The 26485-nt window shown below is 48.6% G+C and overlaps 1 protein-coding gene across 1 annotated transcript in view; it reads right to left on the reverse strand.

Moving 5' to 3' along the window:
• LOC121840484 (CDK5 and ABL1 enzyme substrate 2-like) overlaps positions 1-24408 on the reverse strand; it is a 59979-nt gene extending 35571 nt beyond the window's left edge. Inside the window, 2 exon segments of the mRNA XM_042304307.1 lie at positions 14755-14832; positions 24039-24408. Of these exon segments, the coding sequence (XP_042160241.1) occupies positions 14755-14832; positions 24039-24271 (311 nt within the window). The 5' untranslated portion in view covers positions 24272-24408.
• Between the last annotated feature and the right edge of the window lie 2077 nt (positions 24409-26485).

Genomic DNA, 26485 nt, shown 5'->3' on the forward strand with positions numbered 1-26485 from the left:
CCTAAACACAATGTCCTCTCTCCTCTCCTAAACACCATGTCCTCTCTCCCCTCTCCTCTCCTAAACACCATGTCCTCTCTCCCCTCCTAAACACCATGTCCTCTCTCCCTCTCCTCTCCTAAACACCATGTCCTCTCTCCCCTCCTAAACACCATGTCCTCTCTCCTCTCTCCTCTCCTAAACACCATGTCCTCTCTCCCCTCCTAAACACCATGTCCTCTCTCCCTCTCCTCTCCTAAACACCATGTCCCCTCTCCTCTCCTAAACACCATGTCCTTTCTCCTCTCCTAAACACCATGTCCTCTCTCCTCTCCTAAACACCATGTCCTCTCTCCTCTCCTAAACACCATGTCCTCTCTCCCTCTCCTAAACACCATGTCCTCTCTCCTCTCTCAAACACCATGTCCTCTCTCCTCCTAAACACCATGTCCTCTCTCCCTCCTAAACACCATGTCCTCTCTCATCTCCTAAACACCATGTCCTCTCTCCTCTCCTAAACACCATGTCCTCTCTCCTCTCCTAAACACCATGTCCTCTCTCATCTCCTAAACACCATGTCCTCTCTCCTCTCTCCTCTCCTAAACACCATGTCCTCTCTCCTCTCCTAAACACCATGTCCTCTCTCCTCTCCTAAACACCATATCCTCTCTCCTCCTAAACACCATGTCCTCTCTCCTCTCCTAAACACCATGTCCCTCTCCTCCTAAACACCATGTCCTCTCTCCTCTCTCCTCTCCTAAACACTATGTCCTCTCTCCTCTCCTAAACACCATGTCCTCTCTCCTCTCCTAAACACCATGTCCTCTCTCCTCTCCTAAACACCATGTCCTCTCTCCTCTCCTAAACACCATGCCCTCTCTCCGCTCTCCTCTCCTAAACACCATGTCCTCTCTCCTCTCCTAAACACCATGTCCTCTCTCCTCTCCTAAACACCATGTCCTCTCTCCTCTCCTAAACACCATGTCCTCTCTCCTCTCCTAAACACCATGTCCTCTCTCATCTCCTAAACACCATGTCCTCTCTCCTCTCTCCCTCCTAAACACCATGTCCTCTCTCATCTCCTAAACACCATGTCCTCTCTCCTCTCCTAAACACCATGTCCTCTCTCCTCTCCTAAACACCATGTCCTCTCTCCCTCTCTCCCTCCTAAACACCATGCCCTCTCTCATCTCCTAAACACCATGTCCTCTCTCCTCTCTCCTCCTAAACACCATGTCCTCTCCTCTCCTAAACACCATGTCCTCTCTCCTCTCCTAAACACCATGTCCTCTCTCCCTCTCCTCTCCTAAACACTATGTCCTCTCTCCTCTCCTAAACACCATGTCCTCTCTCCTCTCCTAAACCATGTCCTCTCTCCTCTCCTAAACACCATGTCCTCTCTCCTCTCCTAAACACCATGTCCTCTCTCCTCTCCTAAACACCATGTCCTCTCTCCGCTCTCCTCTCCTAAACACCATGTCCTCTCTCCTCTCCTAAACACCATGTCCTCTCTCCCTCTCCTCTCCTAAACACCATGTCCTCTCTCCTCTCCTAAACACCATGTCCTCTCTCCTCTCCTAAACACCATGTCCTCTCTCATCTCCTAAACACCATGTCCTCTCTCCTCTCTCCCTCCTAAACACCATGTCCTCTCATCTCCTAAACACCATGTCCTCTCTCCTCTCCTAAACACCATGTCCTCTCTCCTCTCCTAATCACCATGTCCTCTCTCCCCTCTCCCTCCTAAACACCATGCCCTCTCTCATCTCCTAAACACCATGTCCTCTCTCCTCCTCTCCTAAACACCATGTCCTCTCCTCTCCTAAACACCATGTCCTCTCTCCTCTCCTAAACACCATGTCCTCTCTCCTCTCCTAAACACCATGTCCTCTCTCCTCTCCTAAACACCATGTCCCCTCTCCCTCTCCTCTCCTAAACACCATGTCCTCTCTCCTCTCCTAAACACCATGTCCTCTCTCCTCTCCCCTCCTAAACACCATGTCCCTCTCCTCTCCTAAACACCATGTCCTCTCTCCTCTCCTAAACACCATGTCCTCTCTCCCCTCTCCTAAACACCATGTCCTCTCTCCCTCTCTCAAACACCATGTCCTCTCCCTCCTAAACACCATGTCCTCTCTCCCCTCCTAAACACCATGTCCTCTCTCATCTCCTAAACACCATGTCCTCTCTCCTCTCCTAAACACCATGTCCTCTCTCCTCTCCTAAACACCATGTCCTCTCTCATCTCCTAAACACCATGTCCTCTCCTCTCTCCCCTCCTAACACCATGTCCTCTCTCCTCTCCTAAACACCATGTCCTCTCTCCTCTCCTAAACACCATGTCCTCTCTCCTCTCTCCTCTCCTAAACACTATGTCCTCTCTCCTTCCTAAACACCATGTCCTCTCTCCTCTCCTAAACACCATGTCCTCTCTCCTCTCCTAAACACCATGTCCTCTCTCCTCTCCTAAACACCATGCCCTCTCCGCTCTCCTCTCCTAAACACCATGTCCTCTCTCCTCTCCTAAACACCATGTCCTCTCTCCTCTCCTAAACACCATGTCCTCTCTCCTCTCCTAAACACCATGTCCTCTCTCCTCTCCTAAACACCATGTCCTCTCTCATCTCCTAAACACCATGTCCTCTCTCCTCTCCCTCCTAAACACCATGTCCTCTCTCATCTCCTAAACACCATGTCCTCTCTCCTCTCCTAAACACCATGTCCTCTCTCCTCTCCTAAACACCATGTCCTCTCTCCCTCTCCCTCCTAAACACCATGCCCTCTCTCATCTCCTAAACACCATGTCCTCTCTCCTCTCTCCTCCTAAACACCATGTCCTCTCTCCTCTCCTAAACACCATGTCCTCTCTCCTCTCCTAAACACCATGTCCTCTCTCCTCTCTCCTCTCCTAAACACTATGTCCTCTCTCCTCTCCTAAACACCATGTCCTCTCTCCTCTCCTAAACACCATGTCCCTCTCCTCTCCTAAACACCATGTCCCTCTCCTCTCCTAAACACCATGTCCTCTCTCCTCTCCTAAACACCATGTCCTCTCTCCGCTCTCCTCTCCTAAACACCATGTCCTCTCTCCTCTCCTAAACACCATGTCCTCTCTCCTCTCTCCTCTCCTAAACACCATGTCCTCTCTCCTCTCCTAAACACCATGTCCTCTCTCCTCTCCTAAACACCATGTCCTCTCTCATCTCCTAAACACCATGTCCTCTCTCCTCTCTCCCTCCTAAACACCATGTCCTCTCTCATCTCCTAAACACCATGTCCTCTCTCCTCTCCTAAACACCATGTCCTCTCTCCTCTCCTAATCACCATGTCCTCTCTCATCTCCTAAACACCATGTCCTCTCTCCTCTCTCCCCTCCTAAACACCATGTCCCTCTCCTCTCCTAAACACCATGTCCTCTCTCCTCTCCTAAACACCATGTCCTCTCTCCTCTCCTAAACACCATGTCCTCCTCCTCTCCTAAACACCATGTCCTCTCTCCCTCCTAAACACCATGTCCTCTCTCCTCTCTCCTCTCCTAAACACCATGTCCTCTCTCCTCTCTCCTCTCCTAAACACCATGTCCTCTCTCCTCTCCTAAACACCATGTCCTCTCTCCTCTCTCCTCGCCTAAACACCATGTCCTCTCTCCTCTCCTAAACACCATGTCCTCTCTCCTCTCCTAAACACCATGTCCTCTCTCCTCTCCTAAACACCATGTCCTCTCTCCGCTCTCCTCTCCTAAACACCATGTCCTCTCTCCTCTCCTAAACACCATGTCCTCTCTCCTCTCTCCTCTCCTAAACACCATGTCCTCTCTCCTCCTAAACACCATGTCCTCTCTCCTCTCCTAAACACCATGTCCTCTCTCATCTCCTAAACACCATGTCCTCTCTCCTCTCTCCTCCTAAACACCATGTCCTCTCTCATCTCCTAAACACCATGTCCTCTCTCCTCTCCTAAACACCATGTCCTCTCTCCTCTCCTAATCACCATGTCCTCTCTCATCTCCTAAACACCATGTCCTCTCTCCTCTCTCCTCCTAAACACCATGTCCTCTCTCCTCTCCTAAACACCATGTCCTCTCTCCTCTCCTAAACACCATGTCCTCTCTCCTCTCCTAAACACCATGTCCTCTCTCCTCTCCTAAACACCATGTCCTCTCTCCTCTCCTAAACACCATGTCCTCTCTCCTCTCTCCTCTCCTAAACACCATGTCCTCTCTCCTCTCCTAAACACCATGTCCTCTCTCCTCTCCTCGCCTAAACACCATGTCCTCTCTCCTCTCCTAAACACCATGTCCTCTCTCATCTCCTAAACACCATGTCCTCTCTCCTCTCCTAAACACGATGTCCTCTCTCCTCTCCTAAACACCATGTCCTCTCTCCCCTCTCCTCTCCTAAACACCATGTCCTCTCTCCTCTCCTAAACACCATGTCCTCTCTCCTCTCCTAAACACCATGTCCTCTCTCCCTCTCCTCTCCTAAACACCATGTCCTCTCTCCTCTCCTAAACACCATGTCCTCTCTCCTCTCTCCTCTCCTAAACACCATGTCTTCTCTCCTCTCCTAAACACCATGTCCTCTCTCCTCTCCTAAACACCATGTACTCTCTCCCCTCCTAAACACCATGTCCTCTCTCCTCTCCTAAACACCATGTCCCCTCTTCCCTCCTAAACACCATGTCCTCTCTCCTCTCCTAAACACCATGTCCTCTCTCCTCTCCTAAACACCATGTCCCCTCTTCCCTCCTAAACACCATGTCCTCTCTCCTCTCCTAAACACCATGTCCTCTCTCCCCTCTCCTCTCCTAAACACCATGTCCTCTCTCCCCTCTCCTCTCCTAAAACCCATGTCCTCTCTCCCCTCAACAAATATCCAATAAATGTCGTTCCACTTCATGATTGTGTCCCACTTGTTGTTGATTCTTCACAAAAAAATACAGTTTTATATCTTTATGTTTGAAGCCTGAAATGTGGCAAAAGGTCGCAAAGTTCAAGGGGGCCGAATACTTTCGCAAAGCACTGTATCCTACTGCCACGTGCTTATAGCCTACTGCCACGTGCTTATAGCCTACTGCCACGTGCTTATAGCCTACTGCCACGTGCTTATAGCCTACTGCCACGTGCTTATAGCCTACTGCCACGTGCTTATAGCCTACTGCCACGTGCTTATAGCCTACTGCCACGTGCTTATAGCCTACTGCCACGTGCTTATAGCCTACTGCCACGTGCTTATAGCCTACTGCCACGTGCTTAAAGCCTACTGCCACGTGCTTATAGCCTACTGCCACGTGCTTATAGCCTACTGCCACGTGCTTATAGCCTACTGCCACGTGCTTATAGCCTACTGCCACGTGCTTATAGCCTACTGCCACGTGCTTAAAGCCTACTGCCACGTGCTTATAGCCTACTGCCACGTGCTTATAGCCTACTGCCACGTTCTTATAGCCTACTGCCACGTGCTTATAGCCTACTGCCACGTGCTTATAGCCTACTGCCACGTGCTTAAAGCCTACTGCCACGTGCTTATAGCCTACTGCCGCGTGCTTATAGCCTACTGCCACGTGCTTATAGCCTACTGCCACGTGCTTATAGCCTACTGCCACGTGCTTATAGCCTACTGCCATGTGCGCATTGCTACACTTACAATGTGAAGAAATAACCTAATAGTTGACCAACATTTTAAGCTAAACCTTCTGATCTGTTGCGTCAGCCTCATTGCATAAAAACATGTTTGTTTTTTTGCGCTCGTGGTTGAATTCATTTGTGATCTGTCGCATCCCACAACTGTCCCAGACTATGTTTGGAATATTTATTTCTCACACAGAATATAATAGGTTGACTTTTGTACTATGGGGGAATAGTAGATTGACATAGGCTTGTGCTTTGCCTGTTCGTTAGGCCTACTCATCTTGTTGAGTAGTTCCAATATCTTCAGTATGCACCTTCGGAATTGGATGAGGATGCATGCAGTTGCGTCCCCGATGTGTCGGTCTTCACTTCTAGCCTGTGAGAAAAACCTGATCATGTGATGGAGAACCATGTGAGTGAGAGGTGCTTCAGAGTGCGCAGCACTCAGGGAAAAGGGCACAACGCAGCACTCCTGTCCAAGGGCCCAACGTAGCACTCCTGTCCAAGGGCCCAACGCAGCACTCCTGTCCAAGGGCCCAACGCAGCCCTCAGGGAAAAGGGCCCAACGCAGCACTCAGGGAAAAGGGCCCAACGCAGCACTCAGGGAAAAGGGCACAACGCAGCACCCAGGGAAAAGGGCCCAACGCAGCACTCAGGGAAAAGGGCCCAACGCAGCATTCAGGGAAAAAGGGCCCAACGCAGCACTCAGGGAAAAGGGCCCAACGCAGCCCTCAGGGAAAAGGGCCCAACGCAGCCCTCAGGGAAAAGGGCCCAACGCAGCCCTCAGGGAAAAGGGCCCAACGGAGCCCTCAGGGAAAAGGGCCCAACGCAGCACTCAGGGAAAAAGGCCCAACGCAGCCCTCGGGAAAAGGGCCCAACGCAGCCCTCATGGAAAAGGGCCTAACGGAGCCCTCAGGGAAAAGGGCCCAACGGAGCCCTCGGGGAAAAGGGCACAACACAGCCCTCAGGGAAAAGGGCCCAACGGAGCCCTCAGGGAAAAGGGCACAACGCAGCCCTCAGGGAAAAGGGCCAAACGCAGCCCTCAAGGAAAAGGGCCCAACGGAGCCCTCAGGGAAAAGGGCACAATGGAGCCCTCAGGGAAAAGGGCCCAACGCAGCACTCAGGGAAAAGGGCCCAACGCAGCCCTCAGGGAAAAGGGCCCAACGCAGCCCTCAGGGAAAAGGGCCCAACGCAGCCCTCAGGGAAAAGGGCCCAACGGAGCCCTCAGGGAAAAAGGCCCAACGCAGCACTCAGGGAAAAAGGCCCAACGCAGCCCTCGGGGAAAAGGGCCCAACGCAGCCCTCAGGGAAAAGGGCCTAACGGAGCCCTCAGGGAAAAGGGCCCAACGGAGCCCTCGGGGAAAAGGGCACAACGCAGCCCTCAGGGAAAAGGGCCCAACGGAGCCCTCAGGGAAAAGGGCACAACGCAGCCCTCAGGGAAAAGGGCCCAACGCAGCCCTCAGGGAAAAGGGCCCAACGGAGCCCTCAGGGAAAAGGGCACAACGGAGCCCTCGGGGAAAAGGGCACAACGCAGCCCTCAGGGAAAAGGGCCCAACGGAGCCCTCTGGGAAAAGGGCACAACGCAGCCCTCAGGGAAAAGGGCACAACGGCCACTGGCTGCAAAAGGCATTCATTTTTTTAGTGGGCATTACGGCCACACAAAGGGGATGTATTTTAGGGGCATTACAGCCACACATCATGCAACCTCCAAACATAGAGCCCAACGTTTGTATCACAACTAATGTTACATTAATAACTCTAAATTTGTCACGTTCTGACCTTAGTTTCTTTGTGATGTCTTTGTTTTAGTATGGTCAGGGCGTGAGTTGGGTGGGCAGTCTATGTTCTTTTTTCTATGATTTGGGATTTCTGTGTTTGGCCTGGTATGGTTCTCAATCAGAGGCATCTGTCAATCGTTGTCCCTGATTGAGAACCATACTTAGGCAGCCTGTTTTCCCGTATTAGTTGTGGGTAGTTGTTGTCTCTGATTGAGAACCATACTTAGGCAGCCTGTTTTCCCCTGTTAGTTGTGGGTACTTGTTGTCCCTGATTGAGAACCATACTTAGGCAGCCTGTTTTCCCCTGTTAGTTGTGGGTAGTTGTTGTCCCTGATTGAGAACCATACTTAGGCAGCCTGTTTTCCCCTGTTAGTTGTGGGTACTTGTTGTCCCTGATTGAGAACCATACTTAGGCAGCCTGTTTTCCCGTGTTAGTTGTGGGTAGTTGTTGTCTCTGATTGAGAACCATACTTAGGCAGCCTGTTTTCCCCTGTTAGTTGTGGGTAGTTGTTGTCTCTGATTGAGAACCATACTTAGGCAGCCTGTTTTCCCCCTGTTAGTTGTGGGTAGTTGTTGTCTCTGATTGAGAACCATACTTAGGCAGCCTGTTTTCCCCTGTTAGTTGTGGGTACTTGTTGTCCCTGATTGAGAACCATACTTAGGCAGCCTGTTTTCCCCTGTTAGTTGTGGGTAGTTATTGTCTCTGATTGAGAACCATACTTAGGCAGCCTGTTTTCCCCTGTTAGTTGTGGGTAGTTGTTGTCCCTGATTGAGAACCATACTTAGGCAGCCTGTTTTCCCCTGTTAGTTGTGGGTACTTGTTGTCCCTGATTGAGAACCATACTTAGGCAGCCTGTTTTCCCCTGTTAGTTGTGGGTAGTTGTTGTCCCTGATTGAGAACCATACTTAGGCAGCCTGTTTTCCCCCTGTTAGTTGTGGGTAGTTGTTGTCTCTGATTGAGAACCATACTTAGGCAGCCTGTTTTCCCCTGTTAGTTGTGGGTACTTGTTGTCCCTGATTGAGAACCATACTTAGGCAGCCTGTTTTCCCCCTGTTAGTTGTGGGTACTTGTTGTCCCTGATTGAGAACCATACTTAGGCAGCCTGTTTTCCCGTGTTAGTTGTGGGTAGTTGTTGTCTCTGATTGAGAACCATACTTAGGCAGCCTGTTTTCCCCCTGTTAGTTGTGGGTAGTTGTTGTCTCTGATTGAGAACCATACTTAGGCAGCCTGTTTTCCCCCTGTTAGTTGTGGGTAGTTGTTGTCCCTGATTGAGAACCCTACTTAGGCAGCCTGTTTTCCCCCTTGTTGTGGGTGATTATACTTTCTGTTTAGTGTGTGTTGTGACGGAGCTGTTTCGGTTGTGCTTTTTTTTTTTTTTTCTTTGTTAGATGTTGTTCAGTTGAAATAAATAACATGAACAAGTACTGCACTTTGGTCCTCACCTTCTACCACCGACGGCCGTTACAAAATGAAGCATATAGGAGGACCTATTTCTTTGTTTAACCACTCAACAACAGAATAGCCGCATGTGCGCACACCCTCAAATCGTTTGGAGAAAAGATGTATATTTTATTCAGCTTTGTTCAATTGTATTCTTCATACTATAAAATAATGCCACGGAATTCTAAGCAAATCTTGTCTGCTAAATGAACTAGTCGTAGCCCACAGCCACATGACATTAACCATATCAGGACCTAATATAAGGACAACTCTGAGTGTGCTATTCTGGTCTTCTGAAATATACTATTTTCTTCATATCATGTTTCTTTAGACCTGTCTAAAATAAATTATGGATTTATTGTGAAGGTGTCGGCTGTATTACAAGGATTTATTAGACTTTTTTTTACAATGTAGATGTTCCAAAGGTCATCAGTGGCTTGTAGGCTGTGTGGAAGCCAGGAGATGCTAAATGTGTTTATGTTAATTAACGGTCAATTACCGTGAGACCGACAGTTATTTGCTTGACAGGAGGACCAAGAGAGAAGAAGGACCTCTAGCTCTTCTGTGACACACAGAACGTGGGACTGCAGGGTAGATGACAGAACAGTTTCTGGATGCATTCATGACTCACACAGTCATACAGGAAGCATTACAGCTGTTCATTTTTAGCATGCCTCTGCAGCAGCACCACAGATAGAAATTGGTTGAGCCATTACATAATTCAGCAGGAGCAACATCCCAGAAATGTTCCAAATGCACAAAAGAATATAAAACATTTCTCTAAAATGTGCAAAAAATGTGTTAACATCCTTGTTAGTCAGCATTTCTCCATTGCCAAGATAATTCATCCACCTGACATGTGGCATATCAAGAACCTGATAAAAACAGCACGACGTATTCCTCTCTCATCTTTTTAAGTGGGAGAACTTGCACAATTGGTGGCTGACTAAATACTTTTTTGCCCCACTGTATATATATGGGATGTATAGACATTATTGACAGTATGTGGATATAATATGTAGTATATGTGTAGAATACATGGATAGAATATGTAGTATATCTGTAGAATACATGGATAGAATATGTAGTATGTGTAGAATATGTAGTATATCTGTAGAATACATGGATAGAATAGTATATGTAGTATATGAGTAGAATACATGGATAGAATATGTAGTATGTGTAGAATATGTAGTATATCTGTAGAATACATGGATAGAATATGTAGTATGTGTAGAATATGTAGTATATCTGTAGAATACATGGATAGAATATGTAGTATGTGTAGAATATGTAGTATATCTGTAGAATACATGGATAGAATATGTAGTATGTGTAGAATATGTAGTATATCTCTAGAATACATGGATAGAATATGTAGTATATCTCTAGAATACATGGATAGAATATGTAGTATGTGTAGTATATGTAGTATATCTGTAGAAAATGTGGGAAGCATAGTATATGTACAGCAATAGTTGAATAGGATGGACTTGACTAGAATATATTATATACATATGAAATGAGTAGAACCGTATGTAAACATTACTAAAGGGACCAGTGTTCCGTTACTAAAGGGACCAGTGTTCCGTTACTAAAGGGACCAGTGTTCCGTTACTAAAGGGACCAGTGTTCCGTTACTAAAGGGACCAGTGTTCCATTACTAAAGGGACCAGTGTTCCATTACTAAAGGGACCAGTGTTCCATTACTAAAGGGACCAGTGTTCCATTACTAAAGGGACCAGTGTACCATTACTAAAGGGACCAGTGTTCCATTACTAATGGGACCAGTGTTCCATTACTAAAGGGACCAGTGTTCCATTACTAAAGGGACCAGTGTTCCATTACTAAAGGGACCAGTGTTCCATTACTAAAGGGACCAGTGTTCCATTACTAAAGGGACCAGTGTTCCATTACTAAAGGGACCAGTGTTCCATTACTAAAGAGACCAGTGTACCATTACTAAAGGGACCAGTGTTCCATTACTAAAGGGACCAGTGTTCCAATACTAAAGGGACCAGTGTTCCATTACTAAAGGGACCAGTGTTCCATTACTAAAGGGACCAGTGTTCCATTACTAAAGGGACCAGTGTTCCATTACTAAAGGGACCAGTGTACCATTACTAAAGGGACCAGTGTTCCATTACTAAAGGGACCAGTGTTCCATTACTAAAGGGACCAGTGTACCATTACTAAAGGGACCAGTGTTCCATTACTAATGGGACCAGTGTTCCATTACTAAAGGGACCAGTGTTCCATTACTAAAGGGACCAGTGTTCCATTACTAAAGGGACCAGTGTTCCATTACTAAAGTGACCAGTGTTCCATTACTAAAGTGACTAGTGTACCATGTCTATGTACAGGGATGAGTAACCGGGTGGTTGCCGCTAGTGACAGTGACTAAGTTCAGGGTACTGGGTGGAGGCCGGCTAATGATGGCTATTTAGCAGTCTGATGGCCTTGAGATAGAAGCTGTTTTTCAGTCTCTCTGTCCCAGCTTTGATGAACCTGTACTGACATTTTTTTATTTAACCTTTATTTAACTAGGCAAATCAGTTAAGAACAAATTCTTATTTTCAATGGCAGCCTAAGAACAGAGTGTTAACTGCCTGTTCAGGGGCAGAATGACAGATTTTTACCTTGTCAGCTCAGGGATTTGATCTTGCAATCTTTCGGTTACAAGTCCAACGCTCTAACCACTAGGCTGCCTGCTGCCTTCTGGATGGTAGGAGGGTGAACAGGCTGTGGCTCAGGTGGTTGATGTCCATGATGATCTTTTTGGCCATCCTGTGACATCGGGTGCTGTAGATGTCCAGGCAGTGAGATAGGGTAGTGTGCAGTGCGATGGCGATTGCGTCATCCCTGAATCTATTGGGGCTGTACGCAAATTGCAGTGGATCTAGGGTATCAGGTAGGGTGGAGGTGATATGATCCTTGACTAGTCTCTCAAAGCACCTCATGATGACAGAGGTAACTGCTACATGAGTCATTTAGGTCAGTTACCTTTGCTTTCTTTGGTTGAGGAACAATGGTGGCCATCGTGAAGCATGTGGGAACAGCAGACTGGGATAGCGAGAGAATGAATATGTCCATAAACACACCAGCCAGCTGGTCTGCGCACGCTCTGAGGACGCGGCTAGGGATGCCGTCTGGGCCGGCAGCCTTGCAAGCGTTAACATGCTTAAATGTCTTACTCACGTTGGCCGCGGAGAACGAGCTCACAGTCCTCGGAAACGACATGCATATAACCATAGAAGCAGTGACTTATGCCTCAATGCGGTTAAATTTGTGTCTTATCTGAGGTGTGGCTTTCAGTTAATTATTTTTGGCCACCCATCCCATGAGAGTGAATGTCATTCCAGTGCACAGCTATCTATCTGATGGTGTTTACTTTTTTAGGTAAAAAGACAAACAATGTCCCGTTTGGAACACTGACAAATAAAGAGCATCTGATTGGGTGGGCCCAGGCTCCCAGTGGGTGGACCCAGGCTCCCCAGTGGGTGGACCCAGGCTCCCCAGTGGGTGGACCCAGGCTCCCCAGTGGGTGAACCCAGGCTCCCCAGTGGGTGGACCCAGGCTCCCCAGTGGGTGGACCCAGGCTCCCCAGTGGGTGGACCCAGGCTCCCCAGTGGGTGGGCCCAGGCTCCCCAGTGGGTGGGCCCAGGCTCCCCAGTGGGTGGACCCAGGCTCCCCAGTGGGTGGGCCCAGGCTCCCCAGTGGGTGGACCCAGGCTCCCGAGTGGGTGGACCCAGGCTCCCCAGTGGGTGGACCCAGGCTCCCCAGTGGGTGGACCCAGGCTCCCCAGTGGGTGGGCCCAGGCTCCCCAGTGGGTGGACCCAGGCTCCCCAGTGGGTGGACCCAGGCTCCCCAGTGGGTGGGCCCAGGCTCCCCAGTGGGTGGACCCAGGCTCCCCAGTGGGTGGGCCCAGGCTCCCCAGTGGGTGGGCCCAGGCTCCCCAGTGGGTGGGCCCAGGCTCCCCAGTGGGTGGACCCAGGCTTCCCAGTGGGTGGGCCCAGGCTCCCCAGTGGGTGGACCCAGGCTCCCCAGTGGGTGGACCCAGGCTTCCCAGTGGGTGGACCCAGGCTCCCCAGTGGGTGGACCCAGGCTCCCCAGTGGGTGGGCCCAGGCTTCCCAGTGGGTGGACCCAGGCTCCCCAATGGGTGGACCCAGGCTCCCCAGTGGGTGGACCCAGGCTCCCAGTGGGTGGACCCAGGCTCCCCAGTGGGTGGGCCCAGGCTCCCCAGTGGGTGGACCCAGGCTCCCCAGTGGGTGGACCCAGGCTCCCCAGTGGGTGGGCCCAGGCTCCCCAGTGGGTGGGCCCAGTCTCCCCCTCCCCAGTGGGTGGGCCCAGTCTCCCCCTCCCCAGTGGGTGGACCCAGGCTCCCCAGTGGGTGGACCCAGGCTCCCCAGTGGGTGGGCCCTGGCTCCCCAGTGGGTGGGCCCAGGCTCCCCAGTGGGTGGACCCAGACTCCCCAGTGGGTGGACCCAGGCTCCCCAGTGGGTGGACCCAGGCTCCCCAGTGGGTGGGCCCAGGCTCCCCAGTGGGTGGACCCAGTCTCCCCCTCCCCAGTGGGTGGGCCCAGTCTCCCCAGTGGGTGGACCCAGACTCCCCAGTGGGTGGACCCAGACTCCCCAGTGGGTGGACCCAGGCTCCCAGTGGGTGGACCCAGGCTCCCCAGTGGGTGGACCCAGACTCCCCAGTGGGTGGACCCAGACTCCCCAGTGGGTGGACCCAGACTCCCCAGTGGGTGGACCCAGGCTCCCCAGTGGGTGGACCCAGGCTCCCAGTGGGTGGACCCAGACTCCCCAGTGGGTGGACCCAGGCTCCCCAGTGGGTGGACCCAGGCTCCCAGTGGGTGGACCCAGGCTCCCAGTGGGTGGACCCAGGCTCCCCAGTGGGTGGACCCAGGCTCCCAGTGGGTGGACCCAGACTCCCCAGTGGGTGGACCCAGACTCCCCAGTGGGTGGACCCAGACTCCCAGTGGGTGGACCCAGACTCCCCAGTGGGTGGACCCAGACTCCCCAGTGGGTGGACCCAGACTCCCCAGTGGGTGGACCCAGACTCCCCAGTGGGTGGACCCAGGCTCCCAGTGGGTGGACCCAGACTCCCCAGTGGGTGGACCCAGACTCCCCAGTGGGTGGACCCAGGCTCCCCAGTGGGTGGGCCCAGGCTCCCCAGTGGGTGGGCCCAGGCTCCCCAGTGGGTGGACCCAGGCTCCCCAGTGGGTGGACCCAGGCTCCCAGTGGGTGGGCCCAGGCTCCCCAGTGGGTGGACCCAGGCTCCCCAGTGGGTGGACCCAGGCTCCCCAGTGGGTGGACCCAGGCTTCCCAGTGGGTGGGCCCAGGCTCCCAGTGGGTGGACCCAGGCTCCCCAGTGGGTGGACCCAGACTCCCCAGTGGGTGGACCCAGGCTCCCCACTGGGTGGGCCCAGTCTCCCCTCCCCAGTGGGTGGGCCCAGTCTCCCCCTCCACAGTGGGTGGACCCAGGCTCCCCAGTGGGTGGGCCCAGTCTCCCCCTCCCCAGTGGGTGGGCCCAGTCTCCCCCTCCCCAGTGGGTGGACCCAGGCTCCCCAGTGGGTGGGCCCAGTCTCCCCCTCCCCAGTGGGTGGGCCCAGACTCCCCAGTGGGTGGGCCCTGGCTCCCCCTCCCCAGTGGGTGGGCCCAGTCTCCCCAGTGGGTGGGCCCTGGCTCCCCCTCCCCAGTGGGTGGGCCCAGTCTCCCCCTCCCCAGTGGGTGGACCCAGGCTCCCCAGTGGGTGGGCCCTGGCTCCCCAGGAGTCTCATAAAACAGAGTGGGATCATTTGAGTGAAGTTTTTTGGTACGACAACGTGTGAATATTCCCCAATTTAACTGTGCGAGGAAGCAACACATGACTAAACGTGACACGCTGAATCAGCAATAGTGTGAAGGGAATAAGTTGTACTGTACCTGATGTGAACGCTCTCTCCATAGGGCAACACTGAGAACACCGCAAACAGAGAACGCTTGGCACAGATCAACACGATCCTGGAGACACATCAGCCACGTCAGAGAGGGATGAAGGGAGAGAAACAGACAGACAGATAGAGTAAGAGAGCAACAGAGATATTTCATCGAAGACATAACATTTACACGTGTAGGCCTATTTCATGTCAATATAGCACCACTGAATTGACTTGAAAAAAAAAAAAACTCCTATGACTAGGTTTGATGGAAACAAGGATGTTGTGTGTTGTGTAAACATTGCCCTGAATATGAACCTACACACCTCTATAATGACCCGAGTGGGACAAGTATCAGCTGAATAATCAGCTAACGTTACAGTCCCTCTTCATAAGACAGTGTGTTTCCTCTCACCACCATTTTACGAGGTTGACATACACACAGTAGGCACCTCTGCAATTACCAGGGTCCCTGGTTCGAGCCCGGCCAGGGGATGGATGAAAGCTATACTGTTACATTGCCTCGCGAACCAGGGACCCTCTGCACACATCAACAACTGACACCCACGAAGCATCGTTACCCATCGCTCCACAAAAGCCTCGGCCCTTGCAGAGCAAAGGGGAACTACTACTTCAAGGCGTCAGAGAGAGTGACGTCACCGATTGAAACGCTATTAGCGCGCACCAACGCTAACTAGCTAGCCATTTCACATCAGTTACATAAGCAAAAATGCTAATCTCAGTAGCATTTAAGGTGACAGTGCACTGCTATGGTGGGAAAAGTACTCAATTGTCAAACTTGAGTAAAAGTTAACTTAAAAAGAAAATGACTTAATAGAAGTATGACTCAGTTCCCACCATCTTGCTTATCAATGTATTTAACGGTACAAAGAACTGCTTCATAACTAACTAATGTACTGACTGTGTCTTTATAACTAAGGTACTGACTGTGTCTTTCTAACTAAGGTACTGACTGTGTCTTTATAAGGTACTGACTGTGTCTTTATAAGGTACTGACAGTGTCTTTATAACTAAGGTACTGACTGTGTCTTTATAAGGTATTGACTGTGTCTTTATAAGGTACTGACTGTGTCTTTATAAGGTACTGACTGTGTCTTTATAAGGTACTGACTGTGTCTTTATAACTAAGGTACTGACTGTGTCTTTATAAGGTATTGACTGTGTCTTTATAAGGTACTGACTGTGTCTTTATAAGGTACTGACTGTGTCTTTATAAGGTACTGACTGTGTCTTTATAAGGTACTGACTGTGTCTTTATAACTAAGGTACTGACTGTGTCTTTATAACTAAGGTACTGACTGAGTCTTTATAAGGTACTGACTGTTTCTTTATAAGGTACTGACTGTGTCTTTATAAGGTACTGACTGTGTCTTTATAAGGTACTGACTGTGTCTTTATAAGGTACTGACTGTGTCTTTATAACTAAGGTACTGACTGTGTCTTTATAACTAAGGTACTGACTGTGTCTTTATAAGGTACTGACTGTGTTTTTATAAGGTACTGACTGTGTCTTTATAACTAAGGTACTGACTGTGTCTTTATAAGGTACTGACTGTGTCTTTATAACTAAGGTACTGACTGTGTCTTTATAAGGTACTGACTGTGTCTTTATAAGGTACTGACTGTGTCTTTATAACTAAGGTACTGACTGTGTCTTTATAACTAAGGTACTGACTGTGTCTTTCTAAGGTACTGACTGTGTCTTTATAACTAAGGTACTGACTGTGTCTTTATAAGGTACTGACTGTGTCTTTATAACTAAAGTACTGACTGTGTCTTTATAACTAAAGTACTGACTGTGTCTTTATAAGGTACTGACTGTGTCTTTTATAAGGTACTGACAGTGTCTTTCTAACTAAGGTACTGACTGTGTCTTTATAAGGTACTGGCTGTGTCTTTATAAGGTACTGGCTGTGTCTTTATAAGGTACTGGCTGTGTCTTTATAAGGTACTGACTGAGTCTTTATAACTAAGGTACTGACTGTGTCTTTATAATGTACTGACTGTGTCTTTATAAGGTACTGACTGTGTCTTTTATAAGGTACTGACTGTGTCTTTATAAGGTACTGACTGTGTCTTTATAACTAAGGTACTGACTGTGTCTTTATAACTAAGGTACTGACTGTGTCTTTATAAGGTACTGACTGTGTCTTTATAAGGTACTGACTGTGTCTTTATAAGGTACTGACAGTGTCTTTATAAGGTACTGACTGTGTCTTTCTAACTAAGGTACTGACTGTGTCTTTATAAGGTACTGGCTGTGTCTTTATAAGGTACTGACTGAGTCTTTATAACTAAGGTACTGACTGTGTCTTTATAATGTACTGACTGTGTCTTTATAAGGTACTGACTGTGTCTTTATAAGGTACTGACTGTGTCTTTATAAGGTACTGACTGTGTCTTTATAACTAAGGTACTGACTGTGTCTTTATAACTAAGGTACTGACTGTGTCTTTATAAGGTACTGACTGTGTCTTTATAAGGTACTGACTGTGTCTTTATAAGGTACTGACTGTGTCTTTATAACTAAGGTACTGACTGTGTCTTTCTAACTAAGGTACTCACAGTGTTTCTTTATAAGGTACTGACTGTGTCTTTATAAGGTACTGACTGTGTCTTTATAACTAAGGTACTGACTGTGTCTTTATAAGGTACTGACTGTGTCTTTATAAGGTACTGACTGTGTCTTTATAACTAAGGTACTGACTGTGTCTTTATAAGGTACTGACTGAGTCTTTATAACTAAGGTACTGACTGTGTCTTTATAAGGTACTGACTGTGTCTTTATAAGGTACTGACTGTGTCTTTATAAGGTACTGACTGTGTCTTTATAACTAAGGTACTGACTGTGTCTTTATAAGGTACTGACTGTGTCTTTATAACTAAGGTACTGGCTGAGTCTTTATAAGGTACTGACTGTGTCTTTATAAGGTACTGACTGTGTCTTTATAACTAAGGTACTGGCTGAGTCTTTATAAGGTACTGACTGTGTCTTTATAAGGTACTGACTGTGTCTTTCTAACTAAGGTACTCACAGTGTTTCTTTATAAGGTACTGACTGTGTATTTATAAGGTACTGACTGTGTCTTTATAACTAAGGTACTGACTGTGTCTTTCTAACTAAGGTACTGACTGTGTCTTTATAAGGTACTGACTGAGTCTTTCTAACTAAGGTACTGACTGTGTCTTTATAAGGTACTGACTGAGTCTTTCTAACTAAGGTACTGACTGTGTCTTTATAAGGTACTGACTGTGTCTTTATAAGGTACTGACTGTGCCTTTATAACTAAGGTACTGACTGAGTCTTTATAAGGTACTGACTGTGTCTTTATAACTAAGGTACTGACTGTGTCTTTATAAGGTACTGACTGTGTATTTATAACTAAGGTACTGACTGTGTCTTTATAAGGAACTGACTGTGTCTTTATAAGGAACTGACTGTGTCTTTATAAGGAACTGACTGTGTCTTTATAACTAAGGTACTGACTGTGTCTTTATAAGGTACTGACTGTGTCTTTCTAAGGTACTGACTGTGTCTTTATAAGGTACTGACTGTAGTCTTTCTTGAACTGCATTGTTGTTTAAGGGCTTGTCAGTAAGCATTTCACGGTCTAATACACCTGTTGTATTCGGCGCATGTGACAAATAATATTTCATTCGATTTTGTCCCAAATGGCACCATATTCCCATATAGCTCAGGTCAAAAGCAGTACGCTATATAGGATCATGATGGCATTTGTAACGCAACCACTGTCTTTCTCCAACAGCCAACAGCCAACATTCAACAGCCAACATTCAACAGCCAACATTCAACAGCCAACAGCCAACAGCCAAGATTCAACAGCCAACAGCCAAGATTCAACAGCCAACATTCAACATTCAACAGCCAACATTCAACAGCCAACATTCAACAGCCAACATTCAACAGCCAACATTCAACAGCCAACAGCAAAGATTCAACAGCCAACAGCCAAGATTCAACAGCCAACATTCAACATTCAACAGCCAACATTCAACATTCAACAGCCAACATTCAACAGCCAACATTCAACAGCCAACATTCAACAGCCAACATTCAACAGCCAACATTCAACAGCCAACAGCCAAGATTCAACAGCCAACAGCCAAGATTCAACAGCCAACAGTCAACATTCAACAGCCAACAGCCAAGATTCAACAGCCAATAGCCAACATTCAACAGCCAACATTCAACAGCTAACATTCAACAGCCAACAGCCAACATTCAACAGCCAACAGCCAACATTCAACAGCCAACAGCCAACATTCAACAGCCAACAGCCAACATTCAACAGCCAACATTCAACAGCTAACATTCAACAGCCAACATTCAACAGCCAACAGCCAACAGCCAACATTCAACAGCCAACAGCCAACATTCAACAGCCAACAGCCAACATTCAACAACATTCAACAGCCAACATTCAACAGCCAACATTCAACAGCCAACATTCAACAGCCAACAGCCAAGATTCAACAGCCAACAGCCAAGATTCAACAGCCAACATTCAACATTCAACATCCAACATTCAACAGCCAACATTCAACAGCCAACATTCAACAGCCAACATTCAACAGCCAACAGCAAAGATTCAACAGCCAACAGCCAAGATTCAACAGCCAACATTCAACAGCCAACATTCAACAGCCAACATTCAACAGCCAACATTCAACAGCCAACATTCAACAGCCAACATTCAACAGCCAACAGCCAAGATTCAACAGCCAACAGCCAAGATTCAACAGCCAACAGTCAACATTCAACAGCCAACAGCCAAGATTCAACAGCCAATAGCCAACATTCAACAGCCAACATTCAACAGCCAACATTCAACAGCCAACAGCCAACATTCAACAGCCAACAGCCAAGATTCAACAGCCAACAGCCAAGATTCAACAGCCAACATTCAACATTCAACATTCAACAGCCAACATTCAACATTCAACAGCCAACATTCAACAGCCAACATTCAACAGCCAACATTCAACAGCCAACAGCCAAGATTCAACAGCCAACAGTCAACAGCCAACAGCCAAGATTCAACAGCCAAGATTCAACAGCCAACAGCCAACATTCAACAGCCAACAGCCAACATTCAACAGCCAACAGCCAACAGCCAACATTCAACAGCCAACATTCAACAGCTAACATTCAACAGCCAACAGCCAACATTCAACAGCCAACAGCCAACATTCAACAGCCAACAGCCAACATTCAACAGCCAACAGCCAACATTCAACAGCCAACATTCAACAGCCAACAGCCAAGATTCAACAGCCAACAGCCAAGATTCAACAGCCAACATTCAACATTCAACATTCAACAGCCAACATTCAACAGCCAACATTCAACAGCCAACATTCAACAGCCAACATTCAACAGCCAACAGCCAAGATTCAACAGCCAACAGTCAACAGCCAACAGCCAAGATTCAACAGCCAATAGCCAACATTCAACAGCCAACATTCAACAGCTAACATTCAACAGCCAACAGCCAACATTCAACAGCCAACAGCCAACATTCAACAGCCAACATTCAACAGCCAACATTCAACATTCAACAGCCAACATTCAACAGCCAACAGCCAACATTCAACAGCCAACAGCCAACAGCCAACAGCCAACATTCAACAGCCAACGTTCAACAGCCAACATTCAACAGCCAACAGCCAACATTCAACAGCCAACGTTCAACAGCCAACAGCTAACGTTACACAGTGCTACTCTATAAGGCTTTCTGTTTCACCTATCTTTTTAATGAGGGAAGTTAAGGACACTAACTACCATTTAAAGAGAGAACATGTTCAAAAACAGCAACAACGACTTCTCTCACAGCGGGGAGAAAGAAAAAGGAAAGTTAGTCATTATTCTCAGAACCAGAGCTGCCATAGGATATACACAGTCATGACTTTACTAGGACCGTGTCACAAATGGAGAGGAATCCCCTGCACAGTGCACTACATTTGACCCCTCTGGACCTGCCTCTATCTACATCCCAATGGTAGCCTATTCCCTAAGTGCCCTGGTCAAAAGTAGTGCCCTACTTTTTTTAAATCCGTTATTTTACCAGGTAAGAGGATATATCTGGTCTAAAAAATGCCCCACTGCCCCAGGGCAGTGATTGGGGACACTGCCCTGGGGCAGTGGGGAATTTTTTAGACCAGAGGAAAGAGTGCCTCCTACTGGCCCTCCAACACCACTTCCAGCAGCATCTGGTCTCCCATCCAGGAACTGACCAGGACCAACCCTGCTTAGCTTCAGAAGCAAGCCAGTGGTATGCTGCTATAGCTTCAGAAGCAAGCCAGTGGTATGCAGGGTGGTATGCTGCTGACCAGGACCAACCCGGCTTATCTTCAGAAGCAAGCCAGTGGTATGCAGGGTGGTATGCAGGGTGGTATGCTGCTGACCAGGACCAACCCGGCTTATTTTCAGAAGCAAGCCAGTGGTATGCAGGGTGGTATGCAAGGTGGTATGCAGGGTGGTATGCAGGGTGGTATGCTGCTGACCAGGACCAACCCGGCTTATTTTCAGAAGCAAGCCAGTGGTATGCAGGGTGGTATGCTGGGTGGTATGCAAGGTGGTATGCAGGGTGGTATGCAGGGTGGTATGCTGGGTGGTATGCAGGGTGGTATGCAGGATGGTATGCAGGGTGGTATGCAGGGTGGTATGTAGGGTGGTATGCAGGGTGGTATGCAGGGTGGTATTTAGGGAACATGATTCCATTTCGGATGCAAGCTAACTCTCAAGTGGAGAAACCAACTCCGACTCAGGCACAGCATGCATGGGAAAGAGTCTAACTGAAAAAGTAAAACAATGCTAAATGGGCCTAGAATAAACATGTTGACTCCTTCTCTGGAGAAGAGCCAGATCTGGATTCTCACGGCTTGTTTATTCACTCGGTCTTTTGCAGCTCGAATAATAACATTGAGTCAAGGGCATTGCTTCAATGAAAAGTCACAGTACTAGTGAAGGTGGCGGAGCAGGCAGGTGGTCTTCTTATCTCTTGTGGGAACATCCCAGGGAGCCATGGCATTGTGAATACTGTCCCACCAACGACTAACTCCAAGACTAATGACCAAAAGGGGTCCTTCTCCCTCTCGCTCTCAGTGCATTCAGAAATGGATTCAGAAAAGGGGTCCTTCTCCCTCTCGCTCTCAGTGCATTCAGAAAAGGGGTCCTTCTCCCTCTCGCTCTCAGTGCATTCAGAAAAGGGGTCCTTCTCCCTCTCACTCTCAGTGCATTCAGAAAAGTATTCAGACCCCCTTGACTTTTCCACATTTTGTTAAGTTACAGCCTTATTCTAAAGTTCATTAAATAAATATTTATCCTCAGCAATCTACACACAACGGAAACAGGTTTTTAGAAATGTTTGCAAATGTATAAAACATACAAAACAGTATATACCTTATTTACATAAGTATTCAGACACTTTGCTATGAGACTCAACATTGAGCTCAGGTACTTCCTGTTTCCTTTGATCATCCTCGAGATGTTTCTACAACTTGATTGGAGTCCACCTGTGGTCCATTCAATTGATTGGACATGATTTGGGAAGGCACACATCTTTCTATATCATTTCCCACAGTTGACAGCTCATGTCAGAGCAAAAACCAATCCATCAGGTCGAAGGAATTGTCCGTAGAGCTCTGAGACAGGATTGTGTCGAGGCACAGATCTGGTGAAGGGTAGCCTAAAATGTCTGCAGCATTGAAGGTTCCCAAGAACACAGTGGCGTCCACCATTCTTAAATGGAAGAAGTTTGGAACCACCAAGACTCTTCCCAGATGTGGCAGCCTGGCCAAACTGAGTATTCGGGGGAGAAGGGCCATGGTCAGGGGGGTGACCAAGAACCCGATGGTCACTCTGACAGAGCTCTAGAGTTCCTCTGTGGAGATGGGAGACCATTCCAGGACAATCATCTCTGCAGTACTCCACCAATCAGGCCGTTATGGTAGAGTGTGGTCAGATGGATGCAACTCCTCAGTAAAAAGCACATGACAGCCTGCAGACCATGAGAAACAAGATTCTCTGGTCTGATGAAACCAAGATCGAACTGGCCTGAATGCCAAGCGTCACGACTGGAGGAAACCTGGCACCATCCCTACGGTGATGCATGGTGGTGGCAGCATCATGCTGTGGGGATGTTTTTCAACAGCAGGGACTGGGAGACTAGTCAGGATCGAGGAAAGATGAACGGAGCAAAGTACAGAGTGATCCTTGATGAAAACCTGCTTCAGAGTGCTCAGGACCTCAGACTGGGGGCGAAGGTTCACCTTCCAACAGAACAACGATCCTAAGCACACAGCCCAGATAAGCACAGTTGGATTTGACATTTTGAACATTGAGATATTAAAGATATGATAGATAAGACGCATAGTATATTAAGGAGTGAGATCTGTAGAAAGACAGAGTGGCTGTGGAATGTGCTGGGTGGACGGGAGGAGATCACAGGATTGCTATAGGGGAGTGGCTGTGGAATGTACTGTGTGGACGGGAGGAGATCAAAGGATTGCTATAGGGAGTCAGATGGACATCTGTGGACTAGGTGAAGGAGGGGCTGAGGTCAGGAGGTCAGGTCAGATCCCCTGAAGGGAGTAATAAGGGTTTACTAGCCTTTTCCTGTGGAACCATAAGATGTAAGGATTGGGGAGAAGGAGGCATATATATATATATATATATATATATATATATATATATATATATATATATACGCCTCCTATATATATAATACTTATTTTCCACCATAATTTGCAAATAAATTCATTAAAAATCCTACAATGTGATTTTCTGGATTTTCTTTCTCATTTGTCTGTCGTAGTTGAAGTGTACCTATGATGAAAATTACAGGCCTCTCATCTTTTAAGTAGGAGAACTTGCACAATTGGTGGCTGACTAAATACTTTTTTTGCCCCACTGTATATCTGTGATGGGAGAAATGTTGGGTTGTCTGAATTACAGCTGTACAGCTGTTCCCCTTGGGAAGAATTACACTTGGTTAAAGCTTCTCTAGTGTCTGTGATTTTAGTGTCTGTGAATTTTGTCAGTTACATGTGTATTCCTCATTGGTATTAAAGGCTGTGTGAGAGTTACAGTAGATTTTGATCATGTTAATTAATGGTACTGCAGCGTATACAAGTATATATAAATAATATATATAAGTCCTCATCAAAACCTCTCTCATCTCTTCTTCCAAACACAGGATGTTCTGTGGGAGAATGAGGAAGTGCTTCAGGAAGTGCCGCTGTTCACACCTGCTGCCCCGCGTGTCGTACTGTCTCATGTTCTTGATGAAGTGGACCTTCTTCACAGGGTGAGGTCTGGGAGAGCCCGACAGGTTACGAGTCCGACTGGAAGGGGGAGGAAGGGGGAGTGGGAGTGATGAGGGGGAGGGAAGCAAGATGGGAAGGAGGGAGGCAAGAGAGAGGGAAGGAGGGAGGGATAAAGAGAGAGGGAAGGAGGGAGAGAGAGAAGTACAGTTAGTCATGAAACACAGACAAGCGACTCCCCAGTTTCCAGTCCCAACAGTCACCAATCATCACAGTAAACAAAACTGCTAATGACATTGGCTGAATCCAAGCCTTTGTGACTGTGATCACTGTGTGTTCCCTGGAGGGAGAAGTCAACCTGTGATCACTCTGTGTTCCCTGGAGGGAGAAGTCAACCTGTGATCACTGTGTGTTCCCTGGAGGAGAAGTCAACCTGTGATCACTGTGTGTTCCCTGGAGGGAGAAGTCAACCTGTGATCACTCTGTGTTCCCTGGAGGGAGAAGTCAACCTGTGATCACTGTGTGTTCCCTGGAGGGAGAAGTCAACCTGTGATCACTCTGTGTGTTCCCTGGAGGAGAAGTCAACCTGTGGTCACTCTGTGTGTTCCCTGGAGGGAGAAGTCAACCTGTGATCACTCTGTGTGTTCCCTGGAGGAGAAGTCAACCTGTGGTCACTCTGTGTGTTCCCTGGAGGAGAAGTCAACTTGAGATCGCTCTGTGTGTTCCCTGGAGGGAGAAGTCAACCTGTGGTTACTCTGTGTGTTCCCTGGAGGGAGAAGTCAACCTGTGGTCACTCTGTGTGTTCCCTGGAGGAGAAGTCAACCTGTGGTCACTCTGTGTGTTCCCTGGAGGAGAAGTCAACCTGTGGTCAATCTGTGTGTTCCCTGGAGGGAGAAGTCAACTTGAGATCGCTCTGTGTGTTCCCTGGAGGAGAAGTCAACCTGTGGTTACTCTGGGGGGGAGGTCAGCCTGTGATCACTCTTTGTTCCCTGGAGTGAGAAGTCAACCTGTGATCACTCTGTGTGTTCCCTGGAGGGAGAAGTCAACCTGTGGTCACTCTGTGTGTTCCCTGGGGGGAGAAGTCAACCTGTGATCACTCTGTGTTCCCTGGAGGGAGAAGTCAACCTGTGATCACTCTGTGTTCCCTGGAGGGAGAAGTCAACCTGTGATCACTCTTTGTTCCCTGGAGTGAGAAGTCAACCTGTGATCACTCTGTGTTCCCTGGAGGGAGAAGTCAACCTGTGGTCACTCTGTGTTCCCTGGGGGGAGAAGTCAACCTGTGATCACTCTGTGTTCCCTGGGGGAGGAGTCAACCTGTGATCACTCTGTGTGTTCCCTGGGGGAGGAGTCAACCTGTGGTCACTCTGTGTGTTCCCTGGGGGAGGAGTCAACCTGTGATCACTCTGTGTGTTCCCTGGGGGAGGAGTCAACCTGTGATCACTCTGTGTGTTCCCTGGGGGAGGAGTCAACCTGTGATCACTCTGTGTGGTCCCTGGGGGAGGAGTCAACCTGTGATCACTCTGTGTGTTCCCTGGGGGAGGAGTCAACCTGTGATCACTCTGTGTGTTCCCTGGGGGAGGAGTCAACCTGTGATCACTCTGTGTGTTCCCTGGAGGGAGGAGTCAACCTGTGATCACTGTGTTCCCTGGGGGAGAAGTCAACCTGTGATCACTGTGTTCCCTGGAGGGAGAAGTCAACCTGTGATCACTCTGTGTTCCCTGGAGGGAGAAGTCAACCTGTGATCACTCTGTGTTCCCTGGGGGAGGAGTCAACCTGTGATCACTCTGTGTTCCCTGGAGGAGAAGTCAACCTGTGATCACTCTGTGTTCCCTGGGGGAGGAGTCAACCTGTGATCACTGTGTTCCCTGGGGGAGGAGTCAACCTGTGATCACTCTGTGTGTTCCCTGGAGGGAGAAGTCAACCTGTGATCACTGTGTTCCCTGGGGAGAGGAGTCAACCTGTGATCACTCTGTGTTCCCTGGAGGGAGAAGTCAACCTGTGATCACTCTGTGTTCCCTGGGGGAGGAGTCAACCTGTGATCACTGTGTTCCCTGGGGGAGGAGTCAACCTGTGATCACTCTGTGTGTTCCCTGGGGGAGGAGTCAACCTGTGATCACTGTGTGTTCCCTGGGGGAGGAGTCAACCTGTGATCACTCTGTGTTCCCTGGGGGAGGAGTCAATCTGTGATCACCCTGTGTTCCCTGGGGGAGGAGTCAACCTGTGATCACTGTGTGTTCCCTGGGGGAGGAGTCAACCTGTGATCACTCTGTGTTCCCTGGGGGAGGAGTCAACCTGTGATCACTGTGTGTTCCCTGGGGGAGGAGTCAACCTGTGATCACTCTGTGTTCCCTGGGGGAGGAGTCAACCTGTGATCACTGTGTTCCCTGGGGGAGAAGTCAACCTGTGATCACTCTGTGTTCCCTGGGGGAGGA

This window comes from Oncorhynchus tshawytscha, linkage group LG22, assembly GCF_018296145.1.
Source record: "Oncorhynchus tshawytscha isolate Ot180627B linkage group LG22, Otsh_v2.0, whole genome shotgun sequence".
Lineage (NCBI taxonomy): Eukaryota > Metazoa > Chordata > Actinopteri > Salmoniformes > Salmonidae > Oncorhynchus > Oncorhynchus tshawytscha.